At 40.9% G+C, this 22174-nt stretch overlaps 2 protein-coding genes across 2 annotated transcripts in view; both read left to right on the top strand.

The window, feature by feature from the left end:
* intu (inturned planar cell polarity protein) overlaps positions 1 to 22174 on the top strand; it is a 71568-nt gene that overhangs the window by 27772 nt on the left and 21622 nt on the right. Inside the window, exons 5-11 of the mRNA XM_067447137.1 lie at positions 10968 to 11086; positions 11314 to 11403; positions 12653 to 12730; positions 12985 to 13168; positions 16540 to 16593; positions 16795 to 16857; positions 21336 to 21542. Coding sequence (XP_067303238.1) covers positions 10968 to 11086; positions 11314 to 11403; positions 12653 to 12730; positions 12985 to 13168; positions 16540 to 16593; positions 16795 to 16857; positions 21336 to 21542 — 795 coding nt within the window. The remainder of the gene's footprint in view (positions 1 to 10967; positions 11087 to 11313; positions 11404 to 12652; positions 12731 to 12984; positions 13169 to 16539; positions 16594 to 16794; positions 16858 to 21335; positions 21543 to 22174) is intronic.
* Positions 15287 to 22174, top strand: part of aadat (aminoadipate aminotransferase) — a 72480-nt gene continuing 65592 nt past the window's right edge. Inside the window, exon 1 of the mRNA XM_067447148.1 lies at positions 15287 to 15405. Coding sequence (XP_067303249.1) covers positions 15364 to 15405 — 42 coding nt within the window. The 5' untranslated portion in view covers positions 15287 to 15363. The remainder of the gene's footprint in view (positions 15406 to 22174) is intronic.

Genomic DNA, 22174 nt, shown 5'->3' on the forward strand with positions numbered 1-22174 from the left:
AGTGATAAAGTGTGGTTTAGTCTGCAATAAACAAATAGAATATATATCAAATTCGGTCTGCATACATTAACATAAACATTTACCTCAGTAAACATAATCTATATACGTTAGTATTGTCTACAGCACGTTAAATGGCGCTAAACATACACACATGCATTACACTGTGCATCACTCGCCTCAGACACATCAAATCACGATATGATCAAAGTCATAATGATCAGATATACTATCACGACATGAAAGGGTTAATATATCGCGACATAACAGATAAATACAAAGATGGATGAACTTACATTCATGCACGCACATTTATCACTCATCGAAGATGACGGCAGAAACGAAACTGAAAGTAAACAAAGACGCGATGACAGAACTGCCGTCAACGCACAGTACGTGCACAACTACGTAATACACATAGAAAAGCTACCCATATAAGGAATTTAGTACAAGCGATATCAAAAGTTCAGGAAGATCAGACACACCATAGCCATGTTAGGCTCCAGTTGTTTGTGTCTCCTGAAGTGATGTTCGTTCCACGGCAGATAAGGCAGACAGTAGCCAGTTCAGGTCTCTGTGCTTGTGCAGCAGGTGTCGAGGCAGCAGGTGCCCTGACGGTGCGTCACCTGTCATCCAGAAGTCCGTTTGTGTGGTGCAGGTGTGCTGTGGGCTTTCTGCAGCCCTGGGTGGAACCATGTTCCTCGCAATGGCAAGTCAGTCCTTTAGGTCTCCTGCCTAGGAAGATGGACTGTGCATCTTGACACTTTTATGTCCTATGCTGACTAGGAACTTTTCAGAGGGTGCCTCGCATTGTGGCCAGGCTGGGTGCCTTCTGGTGATCCACTTTGGTTTCTCTGTTTCAAAGTTCAAAGTCATTGGGGTTTTGAGAATCCCTTCAGAGGCGGCCTTGTGTTCGTTAAAGGCCTTCTTTCTCAAATCACATGCATGACATAGTGTGGGGCTTGGCAGTATTGCCTACAAGGTGACTAACTGGTGTTGGAGGAGAAGGTTCTTGAAGCTGGTGTAAGGTTAGGCAGAGGGCTTGGGCTCCTCCCCCCTTTTGCGTTTGTGTGCAGGGCTGGAGGAGCTTGCGCTGCTGATGTGAAGTTCAGGAGAGTACGTCTTTCTTTTGAGGATTCATTTGCAGTTGGTGATCAGCAGTCCAGGTTGCTCTCTCAGAACGATGCCCGAGGCTGGACCCGGTGTGATGATGTCTGGTGGTGGCTGGCCTCTGATTGTCTGGAGGCACAGGAGCATGATCACGGTCGCGTTTCTTAGGCATTTCCAGATCTGTTGCATGGCCTCAGTAGTGAAGTGGATGCCTCTGTCTGAGTTGATTCTCAGTGGCAATCTTGACAGGAAAAAGCTGTGATTCATCAGGGGGTATGCCGTAGTCTGGGCGGTGTCGTTGGGTGCTGGTTGACACCCCACCCACTTGGTAAACTGGCACACCACTGTGAGAAAGTACTTTTTGCCTTTTGTGGACCTGGGCAGGGGTTCTACCCGGTCGATTTGTAGGTTTGACCATGGGAACGTGGTCCCTCTGTGTTGCAGTGGGGCTCTGTGGTTCGGGTTTGCTGGTTGGAACCGGCAGCGAACTAGCCCTTCTCTAACATACTCTGCTGCATCTTGATGCATCCCAGGCCCATATGCCACCTGTTTCAGTGTGTCATACGTGGCTCTGGTGCCGTGGTGTCCAGCACATGGTGTGTTGTGGTCGTACAATAGCATCACCCCCCTTTGCGACCGTGGCACTACAAGCTGTGGCGCTGTGTTGCCATCGGGTGCACACCAGAGAATGTTGTCCATAATACGCATCATGTGTCTGGAGTTATGTAGATGCTTGTGGCTAGAGTCATCAATGAGCTCAGAGTCAGTGATAGGGTGGTTGGAGGGGTCTGAGAGGTGGTCAAGAATTGTCTTTATTGCAGTGTCAGAGGTTTGCATATCCGCAATATCGTTGTTGGAAATTTGCGGAGTTAGCGGTAGCAGCTGCAAGGCCGGCATTGTAGCCGGTGTCCATCGCTTGCTGTTAGTTAGCACTGCAACAATGGGGCTGGATGTGGGGTGCGGGGGTGCCCACATGTCGCCGTGTGGTGTGTTTTTACTGATTGTATTGCACAGTGGTAGACTTTTGGTTGAGTTGTCTGCCCACAGTGCAGGGATACTGTTCGTTGTGACAATGTCATTCAGCTGTAGATCATTCATGACCTGGGGGCAGAAGGTATCAGGGTCTTTGGATAGCTGAAATGTGCAAAGTAGCGAACTTGAACTTGGCTTTGGGGCTGAGGCTGTGTTGTCACAGTGTGCTGCAGGGGGTCCCGTGGCCTTTGTGACCTGGCAGTCTGGCTCTGTGGGAGTTCCCGTGACCTCTGTGACTTGACAGTCTTGCTCAGACGATGTGTGTGTCTGAAGGGGCAGAGGGTCACGCACTTGAGCCCAGACTTTCAGCTGTTTGAAGTCCAGTACGGGTTCGAAGCGGTCCAGCAGGTCTTTTCCGATGAGAAACGGATAAGTGTTCATAGGGGAGATATAGACTGGGTGTATCAGCCTCATAGGTCCAATTGTCAGGTGGACGGAAGCTACGTGCTTGAGCTGGATGTCGTTTTGGCTATACGACAGCACATTTAGCTTACAAGTGTGAAGGTTAAGGGTGCGATTTTTCCTCTGTGCTTCAAATCTGAGTCTTTCAAACAGTTGGGCGGATATAAGCGTGAGGTCGGAGCCAGTGTCAACTAGGGCTTCGAGCTTAAATTCCCTTTCCATAGTGATAGTCAGATAGAGTTTTCGGGCCATCCCCTTCTCGATTAGGTTTCCCAGGAGTCTTGGTGTGGGGACCTGTGTGTTGCTCGATAAGCCGTCTGGATATGTGTCAAGTGTCTCATTATGCGTGCAAACAATCAAAACAGCGCTTTTTGGTACGCTGGGCTGCGCCATGATACTGTCTTGATTAGAGGCTGTTGCTGTCAGCTGTCGTGTGGGTGTGCTGCTGACATGTGGGGGTGCAACAGTTAGTACACTAGTCCGTGGTTGGGGAACAGTGTTCAGGGTGGATGATTCAGTTGCAGGAAGGGCGGGAAGGTTGATTTCAGGTATCATGTCTAGTCGTGCTGTACCTGGTCCGTCCTTCTTGTCTTCCTTGTGAGGTTTCTGTCGGAGGAGCTCTTTTAGGATCTTTATGAGCTCTGTAACTTCAGAAGCAGCTACACTTTCTTTGCCAGACGTGGGTTCAGGTCTGGGCCTACCATTGTCCCGTCGAGAGTGGCCTCTTCGCTGGCTTTCTGGGCGAGGCGGGTCCCAGGATCCTTCAGAGCGATCGCTCTGGTACCGTGGACGGTCGCCATTATAACCACGCTGCCCTCTGCTGGCTTGGAGTGGTTTGGACTCTCTGTTGACGGGTCGGTAACTGTGGTTCTGTTTGGCACCCTCTAGGGTTAGCTCTGGGTGGTGCACAGAGACAGGGCAGATGGTGGGCTGTTTTACAGTCTTTTCAGAAATGGTTTTCTGTTTGACGTAAGCTTTGTGAGCCAAGTATCTTAACTGTTGCGTGTCCATGCTGCGCGGGCACGCCAGCACCCCCAGGTGGTAACTGATGGTAGGGTGCAGGTTTCGGAGGAAAATAGTTTTGAAGTTGATGTCCTCCTCCATGCCTGGGTCGTTACGTGCCCCGAAGTAGGCACGTCGCAGTCTGTTATAAAAGTTCTGTGAGGTCTCACGTCGAGCTTGCTTGAGGTCCATGGCAGTGATGAACCCCTGGTCTGACTCGGGATCGGAGTACTCACGAATTAGAGCTTGTCGTAGATGCCAGTAGTCCGCTTTGATGGCCTCTGGTTGTCGATCCAGAAAGCTGCGTACGGCACGATTAGACGTGGCCCTGAGCAGGTACAGTCTGTCCCAGTTGTTCGCGTGAGCGACAGTTTGCAAATAAAAGTCTATGTCTTTTAAGTATGCGTGGACGTCGTGTCCTCCTGCCAGGTCTGGGCTGAAGGTAGGAATATTTCTGGCCAGCTTGTCAAGGTTCTTTGAAGCTTCGTGGCTGTTGACCTTGACTTCCTGGAAGGGCGTCCTTTCCTTTGCTGCTGACGGGGATTCGTGGAGACTGGCGGGTGATCTTTTAAACAGGGGGCTGTCGTCCCCCCTCGTAGCTCTTGCTTCGTGGCTAAAATGTGCGGAGTAACTGGTCAGGGGAAACTGTGTGTTGTGTGTTTCCCCCTTCCGGTAACGTTGCACTATATATGATTGTCTCAGTTCTCTTTGCACCATGTCAAGTTCATCTTTGAGCTCGTGTCTTTGCTGGATGAGCTCGTCGATCTCGGCTTGTGCCGACTGCAAATGTTTTGCATAGACTTTAGCGTTAATGTCTCTGTCTTTAAGTTCATCAGTGGCTCTCTCCAGGAGGGATTCGCCACGCCGAAGCTTTTCGTCGAGGTGTTTCCTGGCGTCTTTCTCTGACTGTACTCGTCGGTCGGTGTCACGACGGAGCTCCTTCAGGGTCTTTTGAAGTCTTTCTATTTCATTTCTTTGTTCTTTGTCTGTTTCGCCGTCTTTCTCTGTGTCTAGAAGCTGATCTAGACGAAGCTGGGTGAGGGCTTGGTCTCTCCGGGCCTCCTTGGCTTGAAGCTTTAGCGTTGCTGCCTCCTGTTCCAGGTTGTCGTAGCTCCCTTCGCTTAGACGTGCCTGTGCGATGAGGACGTGGGCGAGGCTTCCGAGGATCTTGGCCACTTCCTTGTTGGAGTAGCTCTGCGTGGGGTCGTGTGTCATCAGCTGGTCTAGCTCGGTGTCCAGTTGTCCCTGGCTCAGCTGCACCAGACTTCCTTGACTGGTGGCCGTTAGCGCTTCCAGCCATGTCGTTAGGCGGTCCCACGGGACGGCGGAACTGGGTGCACGGAACATTACTGCGGACGAAAGAAACACAGCACACACACACACACAGAGAGAGAGCCAATGCAAGCTTGTTCTAAGCTAACGAGCTATCGTACGGATAGCTGGGAATTTTGGCTAACTGATCTAGACAGTTAGATAATTAGACAATTCAGACAATTAGGTGGGCGGTAGCCCTGGTTGTCACTTGGTGAACTGCTGCTCGGTCGTCCCGGGACTATCTAATTCTCCTTGGGGTCTCTTGGTGAACTGAAAGAAACACAATCGTGATAGTCCAACAGTGAGGATAGGAAAGAGCACAGTGGAAACAAACACAAGATGAATTGGTCTGTAATGAAAGGAATGTCAGCGTGCGCGCCGGGAGTGTTAGGGAAAATTAATAGGCTAAATGCTCAAGATATACTAAAATTCGGCTTGTACTATGGGTTATCCCATTTAGCTCATCCGGGGTGGATTGAGGTCGCTTAAGTGGAAGATTAAATATCAAGAGCAATTTAGAAAAAGGCAAAAGTTTCTGTCAAGTAATGATAAAACAAAAGCACTTTTGATACTGTTTGTAATTACCAGACTGAGCTTTATTCCCAATGGTAGGGGAAAAGAAAAACTTTTGCAGAGAGAAAATAAATAAATAATAATAATTAAAAAAAAATAAAAAATAAAAATAATAATAATAATTTTTAATTAAAAAATTAATTAAAATTAAAAATTAAAATTGAAAATTGAAAATTAAAAATTAAAATAAAATTATAAATAAAAATAAAATAAAATAAAAAAATTAGAAGCTCAACTTAATTCAAATTAAATTCAAAGCAAGTTTAAATGAAATTTAAATAAGCCTGTAAGGAAAAATCAAATAAAAGAAAGCCAATCAAAAATCTTATCCTATAACGATTAATCTCTAAGTGGGAGTTATCCAAATAAAAGAATTAATCAGGAAGGGCGTAGGGATTTAGTGTTGCGCTGACTTAACAGGGTATAGCCACACGGTGGCGTCCTTCCTTCCAATTTGACTGTCTGTGACTTAAACCTAATTTCACTTTGAGTTAGAGGAAGTTATGTTTCTTTTTAAACTTCAAATTCGAATAAGGGTGTTTAATCAGCGAGAAAGGAGATTTGGTTGTTGCTAGAAAAAATTGTATAAATGAAACTGTGTACAACAGTAAGCAATAAACAATTTATAGGCTCAAACTTATTTTGTTAAGGCCGAATCAAATAACGGAGAGTGAAACTATCCGAATTTATCCACACGATGGCGCTGTTGCGCCCGCCCTAGACTAGAGTTAGTTAGGCGGAAATGCTCACCAGATGGCTTTGTCTGGTTCTAGAGTCGCCCTCCGGCGTGCTGCAAGCGGCGTTGCAATTCTTGAGTCGCCCTCTGGCGGTTTGCAAGCGGCGTTGCAATTTCTGAGTCGCCCTCGCGTTCTGCACTTTACTGGCTTTTGCAGATCATTTACAAATGACTGGTGCTCTAGATGCACGACTAACAAAACGGGTGAACGCAGGAATTTTCCGTCTGCCTATTCACGCATTTTACATGGACTCCAATAGACATTTATCAATATGGCTGACGGTTTTCAGCATCTCTGATTCAAATGTTTTAGGTCTCAAGTCTTTGGTTAGCTAAGCCAGACTTACACCAGGAGTTATCGTTTATCTTAACGATATAATAATTATTCTGAGGCCCCTTATATTGTACAGGAGAGTCTCGCCCTGTCCCAATCTTCCGCAATGATAGAAACTTTCCGTAGTTCAGATCAAGCGGGATAACGCAACGTACGTGTCTACAGACATCATCAAAATCTCATTATTTTGATGGAACACATAATATATTGCTCGAGTCAAATGTATGGGTTTCCTACAATACATTTGTTTGGAAATCACGCGGATAAAACCTATTGCGCCTACGGCTGCAGGGGGTTTCGGAGATCACGCGGATTTTCGTACCGTTCATATTTTTATTAATATAATCCGGCTACTTCAACATTTCTCAGCATCTGTTTATGCTTGGGTTCGCCTTGCGCGTACCGTTCAATTCACAAAACAACACCAAAACAAAACGAAACAAAAACGCGCGTGCAGGTTATTAATACTCCAAAAATACACAATGAATAGAATATGAATATCATTCACACATACACAAACGTTTGAAACTTGCCCGCATTCTCCACCAAATACATGTAACAACAACGACTAATGAGTTTAATGTCTCGGGGAATAATTAACTCAAAAGGGATTTAATATTCAATATTCATGAATTTATGAATATAATTTGCCAGTTGTTCATTACGTATTAAAATTTTCCGATAGGGAAAATTGTTTAATTAAATACAAGTAACCCTTTATGAAATTGCTTGAAATTATCCTACTAAGTTTGTCCTGCAAATTAGTTATAGACTTTTCAAATCAATTCTCAATAAAGGGATTACTGCTTTACGAGCGCATAAGAAACATTAACTTTACTGATCAGGATAAGTTCAATATTTCAAATGGTCATACAGTTTACTTTACTAACATAGTAGCATAAGCAGTTAGGTAACGTTTAGATCGCAAGTTTCATTGACTTTGTGTATGTGGCAGAATAACAGATTCAACTCATTAAATGTCTTTTGAAGGTTTAATAAACACAGACTAAAAATAACACTACAATTCACACAGAAAGTACATACTAAATATGCATCAAGAGAGTAGAAGTATAGATATTAACGAAAGAATACATAAAAGAGAATAATGAATAGACTGAAGTTAGAGAGAGAGAGAGACAAAGAGAGGGAGAGAGAGAGACAAAGAGAGGGAGAGAGAGAGAGACAAAGAGAGTGGGGGAGGGTAAGCAACAACTTTCCTTCAGTTCACCAGATACGACCTTCACGGAGTTAATTTATCCCAACGGGAAAATAACACACCCTCTTTACAGCAGTAAGAATAAGAATACTTGCATTCTTTTTGGTTTCGTTTTGGCTTCTCGCTTGTGTGTGTGTCTCTGCGTGTCCGGCGGTCCTTTCCGAGGTTGGGAGGGAAGCGGCTGTTTGCTTTAGCGATGCTTCGTGTTCTTGAAGATCGGATTGTAGAAGAGAAGATTTTTGGAAGAGATGAGGCCTGCTTGGAGGGCCTGCATTGGTGGCATGGCTTAAGTGCCAGCCCCCCCCGTGGGTGTTGGCTCCCACAGGGAGAGAGAGAAGAAGTGAAGAGAGCGGAGTAAGAGAACAAGAAGAGGGAAGAGCCTGTCTTCACTGGTCTTTTTAAGGTCTGGAAATAGTCCCACCCTCCAGGGTTAGACTTAACCAATGAGAGTGTTGGGATTTCCCGGCGGGAAATTCCTCAGCAGATTTATGGCTCTTTGTTTGAAAGTTCGACTCAGTGGGTCTCTGAGTCTTCATACTATAATTAATGCAACAAACACACATTGCATTTTCTGAATAAGTGATATACATGGAAGTGTAAGTCGTGAAGTGAGCATTAATTTGATAGGAGACATGACATATATTAGGTTATCTGAACTAGTACTTTGTTAAGACACAGACAAAAAGATGCAAAATACCATACAGAAGAAACATTTTACAAAACAGTTATGTGTTTACATATAATGTCCTGGGGTGCATGTTCATCTATAGATGGTTTGTCTATAATTTGAGGCAAAAGCTCTGTGTCTTAAGCTCTTTGTGTCTGAAACTTCATGTGGCCAAATTCCTTTCGGGGCCATAAAAACACCTTATCAGATGGTTTCCAGGGTGACTGAAGAATCTCCCTCTGTTGTGTTGGGGGAAGGTCTGCCATCAGCACAACTTTCAAAGCATATTTGTTAAATGTAACTGGCGATTGTGTGTTTGATTCGCCTGAGTCGCTACAGATGCATCATCTTTTGTGTTAATTTCATGAATATAATCAAATTAAATTGTAATAATAAGACACAATAGGACTGTTACCAATCAAATTTAATGAGTATCAACCAAATACATCTTCGCATTGGAGAGCAAACAGAAGCTGCATTTGAAGTGGCATTTACACACACTGTTTAATGAGCTTAGAGGTGACAAATAACCTGTAGTAATGCCAATAACCTTAATGCATAAATAACGTTTTGATGTTTTAAACATAACATAATTGAAATTATTTAAAACGTGAAAAGATTCTTTAAAGCTACACTGTGTAACTTTTTTAGTTTATTCTTAGCTAAAATCATGTAGTTCTTTCAAAAATATATGTGCTCATTAATGTACATTTACTTCTTTCAAGTAATAAAGTATTCTCGTAAGTTTATAGTATGCCATTGAAAACACATACGGGTGAGGGGTTCGAATGCCGGTCGCCATATTGCTCCTCCATCTTGAAAGTACATTAGCCAAAGAGGGACATACCCGTAAATTCAAGCTTTGCCTTTCGCGTTTAACACTCGATGGCACCGTGTTGAATGTGAAGAGGGGGATTGCCGTGTTAATCTTGGACTAAATGGGCCACCGTAGGAGTTAAAACGAAATCAGAATTGAGAGGAACAGAAACTATTATTCACTGGATGGTCATATACCTTTACCCCGCTAGATGGGGGAAAATATCACACAGTGGAGCCTTAAATGTGAAAAACCGCCACTAGGCGGCAGCAAGTCACTGTTAATGAGTCATTTATATTCAACCAATTCATTCAAACGACTGATTCGTTCAGAAACGAATCATTTGACTAAATTAATCTGTTTTATTCACTGAATCACTGATTCAAACGATTTGTTCAAAAAGCTGATTTATTCGTAAAGAAAGCACCGTGTGTGTTGCTCAGAGACGCGATTACAGTGCTGTGACTGTTTTGAACTATTCTCGTTGGCGAAATAGAGTAAAAACAGGCAATGTGGTGTCTAATCACTTATTAAATTCTTGTTTAGTAAACTTGTATAAAATCAATATAACATTTGTTATCATGCTGATATCTGGATTCTTCCTGTGATATTTATTAAATTACATGCAGTGAAAGCGTTCACCCGCACTAGTCTAATCTTCAAGACCACATCACGTAGTCACGCGCGCACACACACTCTGGGTGTGTGTGTGTGAGGGATATACTCGATAATGTCAGATTGCACATTGTTAAAACGACAATTACGATATTATCGCAGACGATATATATCGCACACCCCTAGCACATATTAATCCCTGACCATATTCTTCTTCATCCCTTAATCCTACCCAATACCAAAACTTAACCCGTACTAACTATTAATAAGCAGTGATTAGGAGTATATTGAGGCAAAAGTTGTTGTTTATAGTTAGTTAATTGTGAGAATTGGACCTTAAACTAAAGCGTGACCAAAGTAGCGTTGGTCAAACCTGCTCATTTCTACGTAGTCAACATTTGATTAATTAACAGTGTAATTTTTTTTATTAACATTTAATTTTCATTTCATTAAAGAAGGCGCAGCATGGCATAGACATCTGATTCTGAACCATCTAAACAATTCACAAAAATTATTTTGCATAGACAAACATGTTTGATTATTGCCTCGTGAGTTGTGACTTAAAATGACACCAAAACACCAAAGAAATAATTTGGGAAAAGCAGCTTTTTACCAGCTAAGCTATAATATTTTGAAACCACACTACTTGAAAACATTATTATACTGTATGTATATGTTATTAATGTATTTATTAATATTTAGAATTAGATTTTATTTTTTATATTTTCAGGTTTCATTTGAATTTTATTAGCTTTTCATTTTTTTATTTTTATTTTTACAAATTGTTGCATTCATTTATTTTTGTTTCCTTTTTAGTTTTATTTCAGTGCATCAACTCAGTAAAATTTTATTTACGTTTTTTTTTGCCAAAGCCAAATTATTTATATTTTATTGTATTTCACTGAAAACAAGTTTTAGTTTTGGTTAACAATAACAGATGCTATTTTTAGTTAGTTGCTTCCTAGCTGTGGGCTTTAGCTCATTTTGTGACATTATTGTGACAAGGGAGACGCCTTTGCTCTCAATTTAAGCAAATTATGTTTCGGATAAAGTCCATAAAACATTGATATCATAGTGTGATCATGCGTAAATGCAGCAAACGAGCCTGGGTCAGCGTTACCTGTTGGACTGAAGTGTGTCTCCTCTCTACAGCAGGAGATTTTGTACCAGTATCCGGTGTCCGAGGCTTCGGCCCAGCTGAAAGCGGTGAGAGGGATTTTCCTGACGCTCTGTGACATGCTGGAGAACGTCACGGGTGGACAGATAGTCAGGTGAGACGCCAGCTTCGTAATGATGGCAATGGATGGCCATAATCAATATTAGGATGTTAATATAATCTGAATATAAAAGTTTTCTGCTCAGCAAGGCTGCATTTATCCTAGTAATATGCATGCTAATAAGCAACTAGTTAATAGTTAATAACTGAACCCTAAAATAAAGTGTTACCAATAGTTTTAATGCTGAACATCATGTCACATGTCCTCTATTTCTCCCTCAGTTCCTCTCTGTGGCTCAAGCAGCAGTTGGTTCATGTGGGCTACTGGAAGGAAGGATCCAATCTGCTGGTCATCGCTGTACCTGCCAGCAGGTCATTCTCATCTTTATAATCATCCCGCCTGCCAAAGACAGCTGTAATCTAGATAATAACTATAATAACTGTCATTATAATCAGCTCAGCTCCTAAAACTGAAGAACGACCTCTATAATCATCCCGTCTGCAAAAGAGGAGCTGTAATCTAGATAATCAATCTGGTGATCTTTATAATCAGCTCATCTGCTGAACTTTGAATTCAGTTCACTTTTTTAATAATAATCAATAATCTCAGTAACCTGATTCATAATCCCAGATGTTCAGCCTGTTCATGAATTTAGATGTATTGCTTCAAAATGAAAAGTGGCGTCTCTTAAGGCCCTGGTATATTCACGTGAAGTTTTTCTTCATTCTACACCTTTGCAGCAATATATACTTTTAGCGAACATCCTGATATATGAAAATGTAAATATGTGCTGCGCGCTTTCCTCTCAAAAATGAAATAAACACACATTAAAAATTTGTCTAGAAATCTAGACGCACCCTAGCGGCAGCAAATCTAATCTGCCGTGAGTGTCATCTAGCAACTCTCAATACCCTTCTGAGCTGTAAAAGCCAAACTCTTGTTGGGCCAATCACATTGTGTATAGAGTAGGTGGGCGGGGCCATAATGACGACGTCCGAGTTGCGTTTGCGTGCTTCTAGTAAACACAGAAACTGGCGACCGCGGCTCTGGAAGACTTGGAGTTAAGCTTTTCTCTGAGAAAAGAACAAAGAACGGCACTGAAGTCATTCTTAAAAAGGGAAGGTGTGTTCAGAGTTTAGCCGACCGGATACAGAGAAAGTTTAATCTTTCAACAAGCTCTGTTTCACCTTCGTTGCTCTGGTTGGTTGTAGCGCTATCCTATCGCGTGTAGAGGGAGTTTGAAAGACAACCGTTTATCCGCCCCTCAGATTGAGCTGTCAATGGTGAGTTTCCAGACCAAACATCTTGATGTGGGTCTGGCTTGTCGGGCTAATTAAATGACAGCAGTGAGAAAACGGTCTATTCAGCATCTATTCATAGTGACATCTATTTATAGAGTTATTTGAGGTGCAAAGTTGAAAAAGATATTATTATTACATTAATACATTTACATTATGTTTTTTTAATGGTATTTTTACCTTATTTTATTTCTAGTTTCAGCATAGATTTTGTTTATCTCTACATTTTTTAATGCTGATTGTCATTCAGGTTACTCTTGGGGGTTATTGTTAGATGTTTATGTTGGTTTATTTCTCAGTTTAGTTTCTATTTGTTCTGCAGGGTTCCTCTGTTGTATCTGCAAACTGTGATCGAGGGAGTTGTCCGAACGCTCAAGGTCATGTACGGATCTCTTGACAGGTGTGCATTTATATATACTTCTTAAATCTGTACACTGTAAAAAAAAAAATATTGGAGTACATTTTACCAGAAAACTTCTGTTTCTGTCAAAATTTCAATGTGTTACTTGCTGTTTCTTTGCAATTGTTTTGTGCAAATTACTCCCAATTTCAGAGAGCAAATTATGGAAATCCTACACCAAATGTTTCCAGTGTAGATATTTGATAATAGCAGATGATGAGTGTATAAAGGCTGTGAACTCTGTCTCTCTTCAGCGGGTTCTGTGAGCTGGAGAACGCTCCTCGTCTGGATCACTTCTTCTGCCTCTTCTTTCAGCAGCTCATCCAGCCCTCCCGCTTGATTGACAGCTCCAGACCGCCCAGCCCCGACATCTCAGGAAGCCTCTTCTTAGACGGGCTACCAGCCGTCCGCTGGCTCACTTTACCAGCAGACATAAAGGTGTGACAAACAGACCACTAGCTATGTTTCAATCCAAAGTTTCATAATTTAACTTGTGACTATCGTATAAAACATTTGCGAATAAAGCAGCGTTTCCGTCCCATGTGTTCAGGAGAACAAAATCATCACTTCCTGGGAAATTGGCACGAAAAAATTGTAATAAAGAGGAAAGTTGCTCAATCAGGGAAGCCAGTGTGGCTCTTTTGTCCAGCATCATAAATGACTTGTTCCTCAGAGTGTCAGTCGAAACGCATTAAACGCTGTCGTGCAATCTTGAGTTCGGATGCTGGTGTTTGGGAACGGAAGCGTGTGAGGCGCTTTTGGGAGAAAATGAAACCAAATAATTTGGATGATAGACTTTGGCTCAGGCATTTCAGGGTGATCAAACCAACATTTGAGATGCTGCGATGCGATTAGTCCGGTTATCCAGTCACATCCACTTTTGAGGCAAAGTCACGTGAGTTTGTTGTTGCACTTCGATTGATTTATTCTGTAAACACTAGGGATGGGCATGATTAATCGACCATCGATAGCTGATCGTTAAGAATTCCGTCAATCACGTTAATTTGCTATCGATTAATCAAATGCATGTTTTTATTTTTATGCAGGTTTTAGTGTTTTAGTCTTGAAGCAATTAAATGAATTTGACTGTGTGGCAGCAATTAAACATTTTACCACCACGGAGCAATATTTGACACCATACTGATCTTCTGTTTTGATTTCAAAAGAATAGTCATGAAGAGGTCACGGCGAAGTTTGGCGTGGGACCATCTTGATTTAAAAACCAAAATAGTTGCTCCAAACGTTGCTATGCCGTGTATAAGAAGTACAACACGGCCACGAAGTAGGAAAAACAAATACTATGGAAGTCAATGGCTCTAGTTAACTGTTTGGTTACTGACATTCTTCAAAATATCTTCCCTTGTGTTCAACTGAAGAAAGAAATTCATACAGGTTTGAAACAACTTGAGGGTGAGTAAAGAATGACAGATTTTACATTTTAAAGTGAACTATCCCTTTAAACAAAGTGCATCCGTCCCTGGTTAATGTCGGCTGCGGTGCATCCTGCTGGAAAAGTTAGCGCGGAGTTACCTTGCGTCCCAGCACCGCCAGTCCCCTCAGAGCGGGTGTTTTTGTGGCATGTCCGTTTTTATTTCTGTTAACAGGTTAGAGCTTGCACACTGCCTGCATAACGCGCGTCTCAAGCCTATCTCTACAGGAACTTATGTGCCTTTTTTAGCACACAAAGATTGAACTGAAGAATAAATTTTTTTTTTGCAAAAATTTGCAAAACTGCCAACTTCAGTGCAGCTTTAATCCTATTTTATACTCGGCACGTCTGCACATGGGTGCGCACGGCAAAAATAACGTCAACGCGGAGAGCGCGAGACCTCGTCACTATTTCGTGCACGTCAAATTTTGCTACTTTGCCTGCGGCTCCGCAACCGAAGAAGCACGAGTTCCAGACGAATCTGGCCGAGCTTGAAGCTCATAACTGCACCCGGTCTGCGCGTCGAGTTTAAACATCTCCCCAAATGAGGCGTGTGCGCGCAGTCAACGAGAGAGACGAGGAAAACAAACAAGCATACAAATGGAAATTATCGCGGATGGAAAAATTATCGAGCTCATTTTATTTATGGTGCGATTAATTGATTTATTGACTATCGCAACGGGCCTACCTGTTACAGAACAAAATATTCGGTAGCATATTTTGCCGACAATGTCTTTGCTGTATCAGTAGTCTATATATTTCTGTTTAACATGAAGTATAGGCCTTCCCTATCACCTAGCAGCAGCGCTGCGTCAGACATGCTCCTGGTGTGCAAAGGCATTCGCATATGCACACGCACATATGCTCGGTTTGGCTAACTGTCTACTGTCTGCCACAAGTTGATCTTGTAATAAAGGTCTCATCTTTGTATTTATTGAATTTTTGAATTATAAAAGTAAAATAATTAAAGCTCCACTGTGTGATATTTTCCCCCATCTAGCGGTGTAAAGGTACATGACCATCCAGTGAACAATAGTTTCTGTTCCTCTCAATTCTGATTTCGTTTTAACTCCTACGGTGGCCGATTTAGTCCAAGATTAACACGGCAATCCCCATCTTCACATTCATGCCATTGAGTGTTAAAACGCGAAAGGCGAAGCTGGAATTTACGGGTGTGTCCCTCTTTGGCTAATGTACTTTCAAGATGGAGGAGCAACATGGCGACCGGCATTCGAACCCCTCACCCGTATGTGTTTTCAATAGCATATTATAAACTTACGAGAATACTTTATTACTTGAAAGAAGTAAATATACATTAATGAGCACATATATTTTTGAAAGAACTACGTGTTTTTAGCTAAGAGTAAACTAAAAAAGTTACACAGTGTAGCTTTAATTTTATTATAAAAATATTAATGATTAATCGTTAGATCTCCCGACGATCGACTAAGAAAATGTAATCGAATGCCCATCCCTAGTTAACACGCTTGCATCCTGCAGACCCTGATAAATATATGCTTTCAATTGTAAATGTCTGTGGGGGAGCTCTGACCTCATATGTGGTACCATTTGAAAGCTTAGAATCTCTACTTTCTGGAGATATGCATCACTTTGGCATTTGTTTTAGAAAAAGTAACCTATTTAACACTAAATTACTCTGGGACCATTTGGCCTACCCAAATTGAAAAGCCTCACATACACACATACAGTGGTCTAAGTTCAAATGTTGGTGTCATTTTACAGGAAACCATTTGAAGTTACATAAAACACTGCTAAAAGTGATAAACATTTTAGTAAACTCTGTCTGAGTTTAAATACCCCATCCCAAAAAAAAAGTTTATTTTTTGTTTCAAAATCATTTTTGAAGTGTATATCTACGGCCCTGTGAGCTCTAGCACCCTGCAGACAGTTTGGGCTGTTTCCACTAGATTACAGAAAATACTGGAAAACAGAATTTGGTCTGTATCATCAATATTTGCTGCAATCTAGTGGAAAATTACACCAAACTTGTGTATTTAGACCACAAGTATAAAGTGCATGCCCAGATAGTAAGCAACCATTGAAACAATGTTAAATCAGTGCAATTAACGTTGACGCATTAACATTGATTTAGCATTGTTTCAATGGTTGCTTACTATCTTACTGCTTACTATGTTTTTTTTAAATTCTCATTTCTGGAAATCATGTGCATCTTTGTGTTTACATCGAGTTTTTTATGTGATATCTCATTAACATAAAAATAAGTGGATGGAAACAAGTTTCTCATACATTCATTTAAAGGAAAATGTCTCCCAAACATGAACACCCTCATGCAGCTGTGTGCACGTTAATAAATGACACATGGTCTCAGGGTTTCATTATGTTTTGACTCTTTCTCCAGGTTGAAGTGGACACTGTCCTCTCTGACTTTGAGTCGTCAGATTTTGGGGACATGGTAAGATGAGTTATTGTAACTGGCTAGGATATGTTTGTTTATTGTCGACTCCATAACTATGGAAAAATGTTACATAATGAATTATCTAATTCAAAATGATAACAAAAACTAATATAGTATATCAGTGGTACTAAAATTACACTGGTAGCAAGATGTGTCCTGTTGCATACACTAATCTTTCTCTGTTCTCTCATTGGTCAGTCTGAGGATTTCTACGGCATGAGGCGTCTGTACGTCATTTTGGGCTCCTGTCTGTTTTACAAGGTGAGTCTTGAACCTCCTGAAGCTGCATGTTATCATTGTGTGTGTTGCTCAGTGTCACATAAGGAAAACGTTACACTGCTGCTGTCAGTAAGTAATTGAAATTTAATCATGCTTGTAAAAGAGTCTCGTTCATATCTGAAACAAGTCTGACAGAAGGGTGATGCCGCTTCTTGTGAATGCAGCTGTCAGATGAAGAGACTCTTTTAATTATGAATGATGATGTGAAGAGGATTGATTATTTATCTAGTCTACATCTGTTGCTCCCTTAACCCTGTAATAATAGTGAGAAAATTATTAGGTAGCACTTTACTCAAAACCTTGTATGCATTATAAAAGTATTTTGGTCACACTTTATTTTAAGGTTCAGTTATTAACTATTAATAACTAGTTGCTTATTAGCATGCATATTGCTAGGATATTGGCTGTTTATTAGTACTTATAAAGCACATATTAATGCATTATTCTGCATGACCTTATTCTACATCTCTTAAGCCGGGTGCACACTGTGCGATTTTGGCCACGATTTGGCCGTCTGAGACCAATTTAGCAAATCCTAAAAGATTCCTCTGATCCTAGGCTAAAATCTGACGTCTTTGGTCGTTAGTTTGACATGTTCACCGGCAGCCGATTAATGAGCGCTGCGATCAAATTTGACCTCAGACGAAATTCTGGCAGTGTCAGAAGATTTGGCACACAATCCTGCAGTGTGACTTCTCCTACGACGACAGACAAATATCTCCGTTTTTCAAGACAAACTATGACCAAAACGAGAGCTAGAGATTTCTTTGTAGCCAGCATTTCAGCCCCGCGTGTAATGCAGCTCACCGTCACTGAACGCGACATTCATTGATGATATACAACTCCGGGTGAGTTTTCTAGCGCATGTCCGTTTTTAGCGCGCCTTCACTATCGTGCAGTCTGACATTAATGCCAACTGAGATCTTACAGTGTGACATGGCTTGCATCGGGGATCATGTTTGTACAGTCTGACAAGGGACATTCGCAAAGGATTTTGAAAAATCGCACAGTGTGCAGGACCCATTAATCCTACCTAATACCTAAACTTAAATGCTACAAAAACTACCCTACTAACTATTAATAAGCAGTAAATTAGGAGGTTATTGAGGTAAAAGTCATGGTTAATAGTGAATATGTGTTCCCCATACTAAAGTGTTACCAGTATTTTAATGCACTAATGATGCATTGTAATGCACCTTATAATGCATTTAATGGTCTCATGAATATTTAACCACAGTTATAAATACATAATACTTGAAAACACCTTTATAATGTACAATGCATTAAAACGCATGAAAAACAACCAATTTCAGATGTGACAAGGAATTAAATATGATGGAAATATTAAACGAAAATGTATAATGCATTATAACAAAACATTATTAATACCTTTATAATACATTATATATAAAGGCATTAAGGTTTTTTCCTTTTCGGGAGGAATTGAACAGTTTATTGAACCTTTAGACTTAAGATATTTAAAAAAAAGTCCCATAAAAAAAATGTCCATGTGTTTTTTGTTGAGTGTCATGTTTGAATCATCAGGCTTGATTGGCTCTTACTCGAGGAGCTAAAAAAAAAAACTATTATTCAGAGACCCAGACTGAGCAAAATACTGATCTGATATTTATATAGCCAAAAATAAGATGATAATTCTGAAAGCTTTAATGTAAATGATTGAAATCATTATATGAGTATATCAAACTACTGACATGTGTACGTGCACTACGCCCGTACACACATTATTACACAAACAGGGACGCACAGCAGCGCACACACATGCCAAATATTAAAAATAAAAGGATTACAATGTAGAATATTATTATTGTGTACATAAAGATACCAATGCCTACATGTCATAATGTATAGTCATCGCATGTAGCAGAATTACCTATTTGCAGTAATGACGAATTAAATTGGCCACTTATTTATCCAATCGTGGCAATACACACATGCACTTAAACTGACTCATCTAGTTGAGGGTGTTATTCTGCCATGTAAATAGTGAATCCGCCATGGTGCAGCGCATCTTGCTTTTAAAGGAAAGGGGAGATGAGACTCCATGACTCATTAAGAGACAAGGTGCAACACTTTTTGGATCATGCACCGGCACGCTGAGCATTTTTTTTTTGTTAAACTATCAAAAGTGGATTTGGACATGCTCTAAGTGCATCTGCGCAATGCGCTTCAGACCATGCGCATTAAAATAGGGCCTTATATCGGCCAATAATATGTCTTAGTAAGAGGATATTTCAATGCTTAGTTTTATTATCAAAGCCCTGTAGTTTTAAAACATATAATGTAACGCAATACAATGACGATTGAAAGATGAACAAATAAACCTTCCTTAGAAGCCTGATGTTCTTATTGGATACTATAATTTTCACCAAAAACAAATTATGTATGAATAATCAAGTAAACTTAAGTTGCATCAAGTTTTAAGTGTTCATCTTGAAATAATAATAGCAATATAAAAGTAATTCTTAAGTTAACATGATAAAAGTCACGTGAAACTTGAAGCACGAGCTGATTGGAAAGGTTTTTACAATTTTACTAAAAGGCCTTTTACTTTGAAAAAAAAAAAAGTATGACCTGTCAATCAGGCGAGAGAAAGGTTTTGATGATGTTGATAGTTTAGAGGCCTTAGAAATGTGTGTATCAAGTATGATACAGCAGGCTCAGACACGCTGTTTTTTCACTTCAGACCACTGAGACACGTTAAGGCTTTATATAATGTAAACGAATAAGTTATACAAAAATTCACCCCCCTCACAGTTGTCATGAAGGGCAAAATTAGCCGTATAGGCCAATACCACAATTTGTACCAGGCTGTAAACATGTTTTTTCTGCTGTAAAGTTGGCCATTTTAAAGGTCCCGTTGTTCGCGATTCCATCTTTCAAACTTTAGTTAGTGTGTAATGTTGCTGTTAGAGCATAAATAATACCTGTAAAATTATAAAGCTCAAAGTTCAATGCCAAGCGATATATTTTATTTAACAGAAGTTCCCTTTCAAAGCCTACAGCGAGCGGCCGGTTTGGACTACAGCCCTGCACTTCCTGCTTTAATGATGCAACTAAAACCGTTTGTTGACGAACCCTCCGCCCACAAGAACACGCAAAATAGGGGGCGTGGTCTCGTTGCTCTCCCACGTGGAGAAGAGCGCGCATTCAGTGCTTGCATCTCCCCGTTATGGTAAGAGGCGGGACCTTTCCGGAAGTTAAGAAAACTTTGCCCGGAAAGGTCCCGCCTCTTACCATAACGTGTAGATACGCGCGCTCAATGTTATTGCAAAAATGTCTATATTGCCTTATCAATTTGAGCCGGAATCAGACCCGGAGAATATCGAAGAGGATCGATTACAACCTGCTCAGGAAAGACTTTTGCTGGATGTTTCAGAATGGTAAGCTGTCTATTCAGTAGTTTAAACTGATCATTACAAACACCAACAATCGATGGAGTCTGAATGAATTACTACACTTTTATATGCTAAGTTTTTTGGATTAGTTTCAATTACCATCTAACGTTAGTTAACAAAGCTAAACAGCGTTGCACTTTGTGTCATGAGTTACATAAACTGTTAAACGGACCGACTTAAATAATAAAATACACTTACCGGTTGTGGCTCATAAACAACGCCTTCTCCAGACAAAGAGGGAACTGCGTCATCTTTTAAGAATAATCTTTCTGCGAATCCGGCATTAAACTGATTGAGATTGAGGAAGCAGTCCTCAGCAAAATGTGCTGCACATAGTTTTAAATTGTGATTATAATTTTCCGGAACTAAGTTAACCATAAACTGTAGCCATTGATCTCGTACAGCGTCCGTGGGAAAGCCAAACAAAGGTGATTTGACTCCGGGATGAAAATAACAGCGTTTCAATGGCATGGCGACAAACACACTCTACAAAAACAACGCTTCCTATTCTCGACCTGCGAGAGCAAAAGGACAACGCCCCCGAATTTGCGTGTTGTTGTGGGCGGAGGGTTCGTCAACAGATGGTTTTAGTTGCGTCATTAAAGCGGGAAGTGCAGCGGTGTAGTCCAAACCGGCCGCTCGCTGTAGGCTTTGAATGGGAACTTCTGTTAAATAAAATATCTCGCTTGGCATTGAACTTTGAGCTTTATAATTTTACAGGTATTATTTATGCTCTAACAGCAACATTACACACTAACTAAAGTTTGAAAGATGGAATCGCAAAGAATGGGAACTTTAACATGAGGCTCAATGAGATTCTGCTCCTTCTGGAGCCTGTCTCTAGTGGCCAGTCGATGAACTGCAGTTTAAGTCACTTCTGTATTGGCTTCAACAGAAACTGCTTGGTTAAAACGCTCAGACACACTTCAGACTGCTGAGGAACTTGTGTTTTGCCAGATCTTCCCCATATTTCCATGGTCGCAGTCTTTATTACACTACTGAAGGTCCAGAACACAGATCTGTATTTGTTTTTCTGTCTGACAGGGATATCTAATCGCGAACCACCTGCCTAAAGAAGACCTTCTGGACGTGTGTTTGTACTGTCAGCACTATTGTCTGCTTCCTCTGGCGTCCGAGCAGCGTGTGGGGCAGCTGGTGGTGTGGAGGGAAGTTTTTCCACAGCGGAGAGCCCAGCTCAACCCCGGATACTGCCAGCCTCACGGACCACACTTCCTGCTCATAGTGGGCCTGGTGAGGGATCGCCGACTGTGTTACACATCTCGCACAAGCGCTGCTCTTTTCTTAAGAATCAGCACAAGTGTTTTCAACATTGATAATAACTGGAGATGCTTCATTAAATCATCATTAGAATGATTTCTAAAGGATCATGTGTAGGCCTGTCAGAATAACCATATTTTGTTTCACAATATATCGTCGCAGAAATAATTTTGACAAACAATATTATTGTCATTTTAAGACTTTTTTTTATGTCACTGAATATAATCCTAATATAACAGCATAATAATGCAAGTAGACCTACACACTTTCAAATGGCAAGAATATTTGCAATAACAATATTTGTGATGATATAGAAAAAAAATATATGGAACAAAGTTTTATTGGTTATTGCAGCTGGTAGGCAGCAGCATTTATTAGTGCAAACAAAATGAAGGGCATTGTCCATCCTTTTCCAATGAGCTGCTGTCACTGATGAGAGAATATTTCATTCAAAGTGTAAATCTATTGTCATAAGGCGGCAGCAGCTTATAGTCACACACAGCACGAGTCAAATCAAAGCAAATAGCTTTGATACAAGATATTAGTGTTTTCACTGGAAATCTTAAGTAAAACTATAACAACATTTTAGTTTAACAGTAACTAAA

The sequence above is a fragment of the Pseudorasbora parva genome, chromosome 1 (assembly GCF_024679245.1).
Source record: "Pseudorasbora parva isolate DD20220531a chromosome 1, ASM2467924v1, whole genome shotgun sequence".
NCBI lineage: Eukaryota > Metazoa > Chordata > Actinopteri > Cypriniformes > Gobionidae > Pseudorasbora > Pseudorasbora parva.